Source organism: Sorex araneus, chromosome 8 (genome assembly GCF_027595985.1).
Source record: "Sorex araneus isolate mSorAra2 chromosome 8, mSorAra2.pri, whole genome shotgun sequence".
In the NCBI taxonomy this organism is placed as follows: Eukaryota; Metazoa; Chordata; class Mammalia; order Eulipotyphla; family Soricidae; genus Sorex; species Sorex araneus.
The window spans coordinates 29254007-29268152 of record NC_073309.1 but is presented as its reverse complement, the minus strand read 5'-3'; the positions used below and the strand labels follow the sequence as shown (position 1 = coordinate 29268152).

General features: G+C 44.4%; 1 protein-coding gene across 3 annotated transcripts in view; it reads left to right on the top strand.

Annotated features, from left to right (window-relative positions):
- CYLD (CYLD lysine 63 deubiquitinase) overlaps positions 1-14146 on the top strand; it is a 70420-nt gene that overhangs the window by 40372 nt on the left and 15902 nt on the right. For all 3 annotated transcript variants that reach the window (XM_055145232.1, XM_055145233.1, XM_004600671.2), the window contains 4 exons: positions 8165-8544; positions 9662-9827; positions 10935-11076; positions 13075-13197. In XM_055145232.1, coding sequence (XP_055001207.1) covers positions 8165-8544; positions 9662-9827; positions 10935-11076; positions 13075-13197 — 811 coding nt within the window. The remainder of the gene's footprint in view (positions 1-8164; positions 8545-9661; positions 9828-10934; positions 11077-13074; positions 13198-14146) is intronic.

Below are 14146 nucleotides of genomic sequence, written 5' to 3'. Positions count from 1 at the left end.
TGTTGAGATGGACTAATGTTGTTGCTAGGTTGGTTTCCTGCCATGTTAATAGAATATGTTGCAAAGGACGAATTGGATTGCCTATGTTAATAGGGTTTGTTGGCAAGGACCAATCAAATCACATTCTGTCCCTCGGAATAGAGCTGATTATCTGGCCTCCCCTTCCTTCTTTAAGTCCCTCTCTAATGAGCGTCACACTCCTATCTCAAAGAAGTTGGAAGCATCTTGACGGGTTTTCAGCCAAGGGTGACATGACCAAATTTCTTTTGAAAAGATCATTCTGGCTACACAGAGGACAATGGATTGAGGTAGGGACTGTGTCTAGGCAAGGGTGCCATTGAACTCAGTCATTGATTATGACGAGGACTAGGTTTACAGGGAAAGAGAAGGAGAGAGGAGGAGGGGAAGTGAGAGCTGAGGGGGAAGATTGTGCCCGAGGGCTCTGGACTCTCTGGGAAGCAGATGCAGTAATTGCGGAGGGAGGTGCAGGGTTGAATTTTGAATATGCTGTGTTTGTGAAGCCTTAGAAACTTTCTGAGGGGTAGGTGTGGAGCTTAGAAGAGAGGTATGATCTCTGGAAACACACTTGTAGGTTATCTGCGATGATCGAAATACCGCGAAGAATAATGTTTAGGGGGAGAGTGGGGATACAGAGGTGGGTTAAGACTAAACCTTCAGGAACTGAGTGGAAAAAAATAAGGCTGGGGTAGAAGAGAATGAGGTTTCAAAAGAAACCGAGGGATCAGAGAGATAGCACAGGGTTTCATAGGCTCGTCTACACGATATATGGCAAAGAAGGGCTGGGGGGGGGAGATGTAGGAGGACGGGGAAGGAGGGGTGAGGAGAGCGGCAGTGCTGACAGTGCTGAGAGGGCAGAGGAGATAGAGATCACACACATACACCCATTGGTTTAGCTGGGGAGTTGCCAGTAGGTGAGTTTGGGGGTTTGTTGTTGTTTTTGTGGAGCAAGGAGATGGAGTCCACCTGTCTATAAGTCATAAGAGTGGGCTTCATCCTGGATTTCTTCTCACTCCCCATTTGAGACCTCTTGATTTCTGCCTCCTCATTCTCATTCAACTCTTGCTCCTCTTTTTCCCTCTTACAGTTGCTGCCATAGTTCAGCCCCTTTGGTTGCTCCTGGGTGGATGGATGGCCCCCTAACTGGTTTTTCTGCCTTAGTCTAGCTCCTCTTACATTTGTTTTGAACAATAATGACTAATCATCTTCTTCATTATCACCACCATCTCTGCAGTTGACATTTGTTGACTGTTTGTTACTAGGTCTTGACATGTATTTTCTATGTGTTATTTTACTTGGTCCTCATATAGCTTTGAAAGGTCGATATTTCTTCTGTTCCAGTGCTAAAGCACCTGGGCCACACAGTTGGTCATGGTGGGGCCATTCTGCCAGCTTGGATCTGTTTGACACCAGAGAACAAGCTCTTGTCCACCATGAGTTGCCCTCACAGTATTCTTGGGGTGACTTTTCTGAAAAGACCTGTATGTCTCTCTCTTCACATTTATCCTCTTCATATTATGCTTGGGATGATCTTTCTTTCTTTCTTTCTTTCTTTCTTTCTTTCTTTCTTTCTTTCTTTCTTTCTTTCTTTCTTTCTTTCTTTCTTTCTCTCTCTCTCTCTCTCCCTCCCTCTCTCCCTCCCTCCCTCCCTCCCTCTCTCTTTCTTTCTTTCTTTCTTTCTTTCTTTCTTTCTTTCTTTCTTTCTTTCTTTCTTCCTTTCTTTCTTCCTTTCTCTCTCTCTCTCTCTCTCTCTCTCTCTCTCTCTCTCTCTCCTCTCTCTCTCTTTTTTTTTTTGCTTTTTGGGTCACACCTGGCGATACACAGGGGTTACTCCTGGCTCTGCACTCAGGAATTACCCCTGGAGGTGCTCAGGGGACCATATGGGATGCTGGGAATCGAACCCATGTCGACCACGTGCAAGGCCAACACCCAACCCACTGTGCTCTCGCTCCAGCCCCTCTTCCTTTTTCTTTCTCTCTTTCTTATCGTGGTGCAAGGTATTTAAAAAAAATTTTTATAATAATACTTTTATTTAAAAAAATTTTTTTTAGTGTTTGGGATTACACCCAGTGATTCTCAAGGGTTACTCCTGGCTCTGCATCCAGGAATTACTCCTGGTGGTGCTTGGGGACCATATGGGATGCTGGGGATCCTGGGTGGGGCATGTGCAAGGCAAATGCCCTCCCCGCTGTACTATTGCTCTAGACCAGTACAAGGTTTTTTTAATGAAAGTTCTTGTTTCTTTGTTTGTTTGTTTGTTTGGTTGGTTTTGGCCATACCTGGCACTACTCAGGGGTTACTACTGGTTCTGTGCTCAGAAATCACTGCTGGACGTGCTTGGGGGACCATATGGGATGCTGGGGATTGAGCCTGGGTCAACCACGTGTAAGACAAGCACCCTCCCTGCTGTCCTGTCTCTCCAGCCCCTCTTGGGGTGACTTTTCTGTGAGTCTCTCCTTTCCTTACTATCTAGTAATGCTTATTAGCCCTTGTTGATAAAAATCCTGACTCCTTACTTTTATTGGACACGTGATCATGTCACCTCTTCGTTGTCTTGTCATTTCCTTCAAATCCTGCTCCTGCCGGACTGACCCAGCATGTCACTGGCACATGTTCTTACCTGCCTGGAAATCCTTCTTTCATTGCTCCTCCCTGAGTTCGGTCTCAGCCTGGCCCTTAGTTTCTTTGAAGCTTCTCCTCTTCTCTCCTAGTTTAGGTGGAGTGACACCATCATGGTATTGCTTTCTTGCTTGGAGCACTGTGAGTTCTGGTGCCAACATCGGACTTTGTATATGGCAGATTTATTAATTGTGTATAAGATAAATGAAAAGAATTCCAGGGACTGGGAAGATAGCACAGTGGGAGCATGTGCGAGGCCCCCAGTTGGATCCCCTGGCACATAGGACCTCCCAAGTACCACTGGGCATGACCAGGTGTCAGTCCAGACCTGAAACTCTAGGCCAGACATCACTGAAAACAGTCAGAAGCATTCCTGGCACTGCTGGGAGTGTCCCCTATGTGGGGAAAAAAAATTGCTCAAGAGTACCGTAGAACTCCCTGATGACTAAATTTTCAGATAGATTCAGGTGTGTTAGAGAGCCACAGTTGTCCCAGTGAAAGTCTACTGTTGGGTACAGTGGGAATAAATACTTGTGAATGGCTTGTGTGAGCTCTTTGTCTTCTTCGTGCTCTCAGTTCTGGAGTGTGGTGGGGGCTGGGGGGAGGAGACCTGTGAGATGAGGCAGTCAGGGCTCTGGCCCCAAAGTGCTGGATGCGTGTCTAAAGGAAGCTTCTCCAGGAGGCCTGTCTCCTTACGCACTGCTGTCCTTAAGATTTGGCTCATGGCGGGTCGGAGAGGTAGTACACCTTGCCCGTGGCAAAGCCAGGTCAGGTTCAGTCCCTGGCACCCCCTACGGTCCCCCGAGCCCTGCCAGGAGTGCAGAGCCAGGAATCAGCTCTGAGCACTGTGGGGTGTGGCCCCCCCCAAGCGAAACAAAAGTCAAAAAAGATTTGGCTCGTGTGGTAGCAGATGCCGGCTGCTTTTTTTTTTTTTCTGGGTGGGGGTGTGGGATGGGGGTGGAGATGAAACACCAAGGGTCTGGCATAGCTTATCAGTCCTTGGAGGAGTCCCCCCCACAGCAGGCCTCCAGATGGTACCGTGTGTGGTGGTGGTGGTGGTGGGGGGGGATTGTGCTTCTGTTCTCATTGGCAGGTTTTGCGTGTCCTTTTCCTGGGTGCTGAGTGCTTTCTAAGGAAAATAAGCTAGTGCAATCCTCGCTTTTTCATAATCTAGGCATCATTCTCTAATGCACTTTCTATGTTGCATATTGTAGAATAATGCAGGCTTCTGAATTCTGTTTCAGTTTGGTCTAATGCTGTATCAATATTTCCTGAAAGAAATTTGATCTTAAATTTCAGAACATTTTAAGTAAAATTTATGTGGAGTCGGCCTTCATTCTTAAATTAGGAAAAAAAAATTAGTGAATAGAATAAGTGTAATTGTTTCTGAAGTTAATGCTACTTCATTTAAGCACTTGCCTACATTTAATTCATTTATTCACTTAAACCCCAATGTTGAACATTTTCTTATGTCAGTAACTATACCAAGGGCCATGGGCTCAGTCCTTACAAAGATTAATACATTTCCTGTCCTCAGTGGGCTTATATTGTAGATGCTCTGCTAGACAGGAAATGTTTAGGCAGACAAGGTGTGACAGGTACAGTGAAGGAAATAGACAAAGTGACAACGCCTGCTAGGCAGCCACCATTGAGTGGTTTAGAAAAGGTTCTTTGAAGAAAGGGCATGTGTATTAAGATCTGGTTGATCTGAGTGGATCTGCCAAAAAAAAAAAACAAAAAACAAGAAACCGACCTTAGCAGGATCTTTCCAGTGGGGCATTCCAGGCAGAAGGAGTAAGGACGAGTGCTCTGAGCTGGGAAAGTGCGTTTGAAGAACAGGAAGTTGGCGAGAATGGTTGTAACATTAGCTCCAAGGGAGCACAGTCTATGAAATGAGTTTGGTTAGGTAAATAGAAGGTAGGTTATCCAGGACCTACCTTGAGGTCTTGATAAGAAATTTAGCATTTATGCTTAGAATTCCAGAGAGTCAATGAACAGTTTTGTCAGTTTTGTTTATTTTCCCTGCTCCCATCCTTCTCCCACCTCCCCCCATCCCCCCGTCCCCCTCCCCCTGGTAAAGTTCAGGGACTGCTCCTGGCTCTGCTCAGGGGTTACTTCTGACCATGGTGGGGAAACCATGAGATGCTGGGGATTGACCTGGGCCTCCCACACACAAGGGTTGTGCTCAGCTCATTGAGAAACCTCTCTATCCCCCATCCCCTGCCCCCTACTCCCCAGTCAACAGTTTTAAACAGGGGAATGAGAAAAGGCTATGTGAGGTTATTTAACTGGCTCTCACTAGAAGTTGTATAAACTGGAGAGATATAACAGAGCAGGTCTGAGCCTGGTTGCAGAGTAAAAGCTGATAGATGCTTGAATGATGGGGATTATGGTAGAGGTTAAGAGAAATGGATATGTTTAACATACACATATTGGAGAGGAAAAAAACCAGAACTTGCTTTATCCATTTGACTAAAAATTGTGGGTTTGGAAAAGAAAAGAATGACTTAACAAATCATAGCTTGAGTCTCTTACCAAAGATCCCAAATGGATAAATAATGTTTAAAACCCCAGATATAAAGCACAGTGAATACCCACGTAGTCCCATTTACTTTAAGGAAAAGAATACTGCCAGTTACCTTTGAATTCCCCTCAAAGCCTTTTCCTAGTGTGGCCCCCTTTGCTCTCTCCTCGGAGCTATCGTTGCCTCCAGTGTTTGTCATCCTCTTGGTTTCCTTATATCTGCTTATGCTTTATATCTGAATAACGCACAATCCTGCATATTCTTGAGTTGTATATACAGAGAGTCAGACCAGTTGCGTCGTGGGCGGTGCTTGGCAGCCCAGAGGCCACTCTTTTTTTTATAATAAATTTATTTATTTTTAATTAATGAATCACCATGAGGGTACAGTTACGGATATTCACATTTGTGCTTATGTTTCCCTCATACAAAGTTCGGGAACCCATCCCCTCACCAGTGCCCATACTCCACCACCAGTAAACCCAGCATCCCTCCCATCCTCCCCAATCCCATCTCTCCCCACCCCACCCTGCCACTGTGGCAGGCCACTCCCTTCTGTTCTCTCCCTCCAATCAGCTGTTGTGGTTTGCAATAAAGGTGTTGAGTGGCCACTGTGCTCAGTCTCTAGCCCTCATTCAGCCCGAAACTCCCTTCCCCCGCATGGCCTTCGACTACATTATAGTTGGTGATCCCTTCTCTGAGTTGCCCTTTCCCCAGAATGTGAGGCCAGCCTCCAAGCCATGGAGTCAACCTCCTGGCACTTGTTTCTACAATTCTTGGGTGTTAGTCTCCCACTCTGTTATTCTATATACCATAGATGAGTGCAATCTTTCTATGTCTGTCTCTCTCTTTCTGACTCATTTCACTCAGCATGACACTTTTCATGCCGATCCACTTAAATAAAAAATTTATGACCTCCTTTTTTCTAACAGCTGCATAGTATTCCATTGTATAGATGTACCAAAGTTTCCTCAACCAGTCATCCGTTCTAGGGCATTCGGGCTTTTTCCAGATTCTGGCTATTGTAAACAGTGCTGCGATGAACATACATGTGCAGATGCCATTTCGATTATACTTTTTTGCCTCTTTGGGTATATTCCCAGCAGTGGTATTGCTGGGTCAAATGGGAGCTCAATTTCTAATTTTTTGAGAATCGTCCATATTGTTTTCCAGAAGGGCTGAACTAGCCGGCATTCCCACCAGCAGTGTAGAAGGGTCCCTTTCTCACCACATCCTCTCCAACAGCGGTTGCTTTTGTTCTTTTGGATGTGCGCTAGTCCCAGAGGCCACTCTTGAGGTATTTGGCCCAGTGCTTCTTAGGCCCTGCCGTGTGGAGCCATCAGGTGGTGCTTGGAGGGGCACCAGGGCCATTCCTCACGGTGTTCAGAGGACCATAAAGTACCAGGGATCAAACTTGGGGTCTCATGAATGCAAAACATGTGTTCCACCTCCATATAGCGTTCTGTTTTTTTGTTGTAAAATATATCAGTATACCAGCGTGAGCTTATCCATTCAACCATCAATGAACCCTTTTTATTTTCCCACTATTGTTGAGCTCCGCTTTTATTATTCTTGCCCATGTATGAGATCTATAACCAAGAGTGGAGTGTTGGGGTCATAGAATATATACTGCTTTTCTTTGCCAAGTCATGCCAAACTGTTGCCCCAAGTAATAATTCCAGTTTATACTGCGGTTGGCGTTTTTAAGCATATAACTTGTTTTTCATCCTTAAGATAATGGTCAAAGATATAACTTCTGAAATATTAGCTATGATTGCCATTCCTTTCTTTTACACTCTTTACTAGCAAGAATAAGAATCTTCTTTAATTAATTAGTTGTTGGTCAGTTGAGTTTATTGTGTGAGTCAGATTTTCAAGTCCATTGTTTATCTAGGGTTTTTTTTTGGGGGGGGGGTGTCAGGATATTTTTCTTATTAGTTGATAGACCCTTTACAAATTCTAATCCTTTGCCAGCAGTATGTTTTTGTAAATATTTTCTTTGTTTGTAATTCATTTTCATTTGGATGATGATGCCTCAAATGACCAAGTAGCCCTTAATTTTAATCTGGTTATATTTGTCAATCTTTTCCTCTATGGTTTGTATATTTATGTGTAAGAAGTTTTTTCTTTCCCCCTAAATATTAAGAAACAGTTTTTTAATTCTTAAATCTTTCTCAATTTCTAAGTGTTATGAAACTTACAGAAATGTATACTTTTACCATTTACATCTATCTTTATGCCACCAGGAAAATATTTAGAAGTACATTTTCACTTTTGAAGAAAATAAAGATAAACGATTCCTCAACTCTGTTTATAACAAATGACATTCTTTCCCCACTTTGCAATGCCTATCTGCAAAAACATTAGTTGCTTTTAAGGATAATTTCAGCGTTGTTTGTCTTTATTGTTTGTTGTTTTCTCTTCAATTAATATATACATATTTCTTACTGTTTTCGCTCTACATTTTTCAGGGATTATTGTGTTCTGACATCTCAAATTGTTTGCTGAGTTTGTAAATTTTTTTTCTAAAATAAGGCATACATATGTATATTTCCTTTATAAGTATTGCTTTATAACACTTTATAGTATTTATAAATTATTATAATACTTTAATTGTTCTTTTGTTATTTAAAAATTTACATGATTATTTCTTCTTTGATTTTTGAATTATTCAAAAGCATCTTCCTTAAATGTGTTTGATATCTTTATGCAACATTTTCTCACTTAATTCTATTTTAGACAAAGAATATAAAATACACAATAGTATCAGTGGCACATATTTTTTTTTGTTTGTTTGAGCAATTTAGTGACCTAGAAAATATTTGGGGGCTAGGGAGGTGAAAAAAAACCTCTATTTTGGAGGTAACAAGTTTGTGACGCTCGCAAGACCCCCACGGGAGCAGTCAAGGGGGCCCCTGGGCTAGAAGTGCTTGTTGGTGCGGAGAGATGGAAGGCCTCCTGAGTCTCCTTGACTACGTTCCTCTAACGAAGAATCATTTTTCGTAGTTGCCGAACATCCTGCAAAATCCCTTACAGAGTTGCCTCCCGAGTTTGGACATGCTTCGCCTCCTCCGCAGCCTCCCTCTTTGAACTCGTTATCCAGTGAGAACAGGTTCCACTCCTTGCCGTTCAGCTTGACCAAGATGCCCAACGCCAACGGGAGTATTGGCCACAGCCCGCTCTCGCTGTCGGTGCAGTCGGTGATGGGAGAGCTGAACAACGCCCCCGTCCAGGAGAGCCCGCCCCTGGCCCTCTCGGCCGGCAACTCGCACGGGCTGGAGGTGGGCTCCCTGGCCGAAGTGAAAGAGAACCCACCCTTCTACGGGGTTATCCGCTGGATTGGCCAGCCGCCCGGACTCACTGAAGTGCTCGCTGGACTGGAACTGGTAATTTAACTTGACCTAAAATTTACCATTCTCTCCTCTCTGGGGCTTCAGAAAGATTTATTCCGCCCGCCCCCCCCTCTTCGGTAGGCTTGGTGATGAATTGTTCTATTTGTCACGAAAGCCACCACTGGAGAAAATTTTTGCACCACGTTGAGCATCTGAATTTTGCGTTTGTAATGTTAATTGGTGTGTGTTCAAGGAATGAAAATAGATTTTTAGGCTAATATGTTTAGACTCATTATAATGAACAGAATACAACAAGGAAAACAAATCTGTTAGCAGCTTTTCTTTTCCTTCTCAGCTTCACTGCCCTAGTTTGTTTCAGCATTTATATTATTGGCTTTAAGAGTAATTGCCTTTTAAAATGTTTGGAAGAAGGAAAGGTTTTCTTTTCTTTTTTTCTCATTTGGAGATTAGGGGAATATATCATTTAGCATTTTGTAATCGGGAGACAAGAGTTTGAACACATTCGGTTTTTCAAAAATTTTTGTTTAAATTTTTTTTTTTTGTGTGTGTACTTAACATCAAGTGGGGCTGGAACTATAGCACCGCGGTAGGGTATTTGCCTTGCATGCAGCCGACCTGGGTTTGATTCCTCCGCCCTTCTCGGAGAGCCTGGCAAGCTACCGAGAGTATCTCGCCCACACGGCAGAGCCTGGCAAGCTACCCGTGGCATATTCGATATGTCAAAAACAGTAACAAGAAGTCTCACGATGGAGACGTTACTGGTGCCGGCTCAAGCAAATCGATGAGCAACGGGATGACAGTGACAGTGACATCAAATGCTCTTTGTGGGGGAATGAAAGACAGTTGTTAAATCGTTCTCCCAGTCTGAATGGTTGTGGAGACAGTGTAGGAAATTCAGTGAACCAGGGAAGTTGTTTCACATCTTCTTAACGGAGCTATCCTGAGGCCTTCATGCTGAATTAGGAAATTATTTTTTTCAATCATTCCCTGTGGGCGGAAGCACAGACTCTTCCCCTTTTGGAATTCCAGGCAGGAAGGGGGGAGATTCTGAGAAAGAGTCAACTCCCTGCGCTTCTTAGGAACCTCAGGCCTGTATGTCCTCTCCCTGTGAGCTGGCTCGAGAATGCCCCTGACAGCATTTCCTTTCCAGGAAGACGAGTGTGCCGGCTGTACGGATGGAACCTTCCGGGGCACTCGCTACTTCACCTGTGCCCTGAAGAAGGCGCTGTTCGTTAAACTGAAGAGCTGCCGGCCGGACTCGAGGTTTGCGTCCCTTCAGCCAGTCCCCAATCAGATCGAACGCTGCAACTCCTTAGGTACCCGCACGCCTTGCCTTTATGTGCCAATCTGGAATGTCTGGTCTCCCCTCGTGCCACTTTGCCGTTGGTGTCAGTGACAAGGTTTAAATCGGGTTCTTGCCAAGATCCACTGTCAAGCTTTTTTAATTAATAAAGATTGCTATTTGGTGAATAAGAAACTTACAGTTCGCAGAAGCACTTAAAAAAAAAAAAACACCATAAAATGCCGGTCAGGGAAGTGATTAAGATTTAAGAAGTGAAAAAATGGCAGGGTCTGTTTTTCTCTTCCCGTCGGTGACAGGCGTTGGTTTTTAAACAACGCCACGAGGTGGAAATTGAGATGTGCCCTTTGGGCACTGACTTCCCTCTCTGTCCTGTCCAAGTGGATTAAGAAGTTCAGCATCTCAGTGACTGCACTAGCTCAGCAGTGGGCACGTCTCAGCCTAATCACAAAGGGTGGGTCTGGATTGCTGGGTGGAGGACAGCTGCCTGCATCAGTGGCGGCAGGTGGCAGTTTCCCGATGCCACCCCTTTGTGGTTTGGGGTCCTAGAGGAAAGAAAGATGTTTGAGTATTCCGTGGGTAGGACCAGGACCGCCATCACCAGGCAAGACATTGCTTACCACCGTTGAAACAGTTCTTTGGGAGTTTTTGGTTTCCTTTTCCAAGGTGAAAATGGAAAATCTTCAGACAAATAGTAAACTGCTAGTAGACCAAAATATTTTATTGCATTTTAAAATGTAATTGGTTCGGGGCCGGCAGGGGCAGGGCACACCTGCCTTGCTTACTCCTAGCTCGGGTTGATCCTGGCAGTGTAAAGTACCTGTGTGTGGGACTGGGGATTGAACCTAATTCAGCCGTGTGCAAGGCAAGTGCCTGCTTCATCTCTTTGGCTTCAAGGGGACCAAAATATTTTTTACTTGGTAGGTGGCTTTATACTCATTACTGAATAGCCTAAAATGTTTTTAAATTGCAGAAGTAAGACTGAGAGTGAGCAAAACCTATCTTTTAGTTTTGAGAAACGCATTAAATTACAAAAGTGTATTTTAAAGTGAAAAAAAATGTACAAGCATACATACATAATCACTGAAAACCATCATTTTCACCTTCACATTTATGTTTTCAGCGTTTGGAGGCTACTTAAGTGAAGTAGTAGAAGAAAATACTCCACCAAAAATGGAAAAAGAAGGTTTAGAGATAATGATTGGAAAGAAGAAAGGTATCCAGGGTCATTACAATTCTTGTTACTTAGACTCGACCTTATTCTGGTAAGTTTGAAAATTAAAGGGATTGTCCATGGGGCCTAAGTTTGAAAATTAAAGGGATTGTCCATGGGGCCGGGGGCATGTGTATGTGCGAAGGAAACTTCCAGCTGACTGAGTAGATGCGGGGGTGGGGCCGTGCTAGAGGACAGGACAGCCCACTGCTTGGAAGCCAGTAAGTACAAATTCATGTGACTACATGAAAATGGCTGTTGGAAATAAAGGCAGTGAGAGGTGACACGGTCTTCCAACTCACTCGAGGCTCTCTGGGCTGTCTGTGATGGTGGAGCAGAGGCAGTGCTATTATCTGAGCACCTGAAGTAACGACTTCCAGTCAGCCAGGCGCTGGCTTGGTATTAAGGGATGATTTTTCAGTAGAAGGTTGGTTACCCTCAAAGATGTCATCCCACAGGGGAACAACTGAACCCAGTAGGAAATGGTACCCTCTGAGACAGAGCCAGGTACACTGAGGGCACCCGGCCCTCTCTGTTAGAGAGCCGTGTTACAAAAATGAACAAATGAGTGGAATTTGTCATGGTCACTGTCATCCCGTTGTTCATCGATTTACTTGAGCGGGCACCAGTAATGTCTCTATTCCTCCCAGCCCTGAGATTTTAGTGGGGGGGGGCGTTGGGGGGGTATTGGGGGGAGGCTAGTCCCTAGGGGTTCTTGCTTCTGGCACCAAGCGCCCGGCGGCCACATGCCCATCGGGCACAACCCGCCAACCACCTAGCCACATGGTAGTTGGGCACAACCCACTCCGGGGACAGCGGTGTCAAACGGTAATGCGGGGGGGGGGGAGGGGGGCAGAAGCATCCCGTGGAGCAGAAGGGCAAAAGCAAAAGCTCGCTTGATCTTTTTTGTTTGTTTGTTTGGTTTTTTTGTTTTTGTTTTTTTGCTTCTGGGTCACACCCAGCGATGCACAGGGGTTCCTCCTGGCTCTGCACTCAGGAATTACCCCTGGTGGTGCTCAGGGGACCATATGGGATGCTGGGAATCAAACCCGGGTTGGCCGCGTGCAAGGCAAACACCCTACCCGCTATACTACCGATCTAGCCCAAAGCTCGCTTGATCTTGGTTTTCAGTACGAATACAGACTGTGAAAGCGGGGCCTCATGAGCCTTCTGACCTTTGGGGTTTTAAGCAGGAGGGGGTCAGAAAAGTTACCACGGGGATAACTGGCTTGTGGCGGCCGAGTGTTCAGAGCGACCTCGCTTTTTGATCCTTCGATGTCGGCTCTTCCTATCATTGTGAAGCAGGATTCACCAAGCGCTGGATTGTCCACCCACTAATGCCGATCGCAAGGGAGTTGGACTGCTAGAGTAGGGGGAAGGGGAAATGTGCCATTTTTTGTGGGGGGAACAAATTGGACAGAAGAACACTTCCACCCTCACAGATAGGGAGTGGCAAAACCAAGCCTTACAGACCCGACAGCAGTATCCTGTAGATTTCCCGATCAAAGTTCCTGTTAGCCAAACTTTATCTCCGATATCCGCCAGTTAGGAGCATTGGTCACTCACAAGTGACCTTGACATGGACAGAAAGCCCCATCTCCGCAGAGGGAAGGGCAGTGGCATCCCCAGAGAGCTCTTTGCAGGGAGGACGTGTTTGCCAGGGGGAGGTGTTTCCTGAGCCGCCTCCCCCGCTCTCTATTTGTAGTTTAACTCAAATCCATGAAGAAGCTTTGCACTTGTGCCACACACATTTTTCTTCATCGACTGTCGGCATATTTTTATCCTTCAGCACTGTCAATCTTTGCCTGCTTGATGTTAGCATTTTCCTTAAACCGGAGGGATCGCTAGGCCCGGACTGAACCGTGGGTCTGTTTCACGGGGGGTCGTGGGTGTCTTTGTTCATGTGGAACATTGCTTTGTGTGTTTATTTGCCCTCCACACGGACTGTTCGCTGCGTATTCTCTTCAGTAGCTGTTTCTCAAAAAATTAATGTGCTTGCCTACCGTATGGTGGAAAAAAATAAATAAATCAATATCCTTTTGTTTTGCAGCTTGTTTGCTTTTAGTTCTGTTTTGGACACTGTGTTACTTAGACCCAAAGAAAAGAATGATGTAGAATATTACAGTGAAACTCAAGAGTTACTGAGGACAGAAATTGTTAATCCTTTGAGAATGTAAGTAGCATCGTTGATCAGCCCAGTGATTAGCCAAGCTAGCCAAGTGATTTAAGAATGAACATATATTTGAACCTTGAGTCCTTTTATTGCCATTATTTAATTTCTTGAATCTGGTCAATGTGTAGCACTGTATAGCGAGTTACATTAAATGATCAAATTATTTTGTTCGCCTGTACTACAATTTAGTAATTCCAGCAGGTTTAGACAAGTGGGTATGAAGTTCTTAGAATTTATATTTCCTAAAATAGTTTCAGTACCACCCTTTGCTGTAATCTTATTTACTAGTTCAATTGGTGTAGTCTAACATCTTTTTTTTTTTTTTTTTGGGTCACACCCAGCAATGCACAGGGGTTACTCCTGGTTCATGCACTCAGGAATTACTCCTGGCGGTGCTCGGGGGACCATATGGGATGCTGGGAATCGAACCTGGGTTGGCCCTACTTGTTGTGCTATAGCTCCAGCCCCATAGTCTGACTTCTTAAGCTTAAGTTCTCAGAAATAAAAATGATCAAGGGACTTTTTTTTTTTTTACTTATAGGATAGCTCCTAAGTAATACTTTTTATTAGCAGCATGAGATAATTAGAACATTTTTAAAAAGGAATATATTTTGATCTCCCTTGAATGTATCTTATCTTCCTCCAACTCCCTTTATAAAAGTGATGTTTTGGATTATTTTCTAATTTCAGAATTATAAAACTATTTTTAACTGTAGGTAAAGTTTCTAATGATGAAAGCCCGGTGGATGAGGCATTTTGCAGGCTTTTGACTCAGTGGTGGTAGTGATGCATGATGAATATTATAAAATTGAAACTACAATGAGTAAAGGGCACAGCTCATAAAACTAAACCGATTTGGGACTGTCGAAGGCAAAACTAGTGGGAACTGTTTTTCCAAAACAAAATCAAAACTGTTACGGAGCTTGAAGGTGCCTCAAAGGCTTGGCTG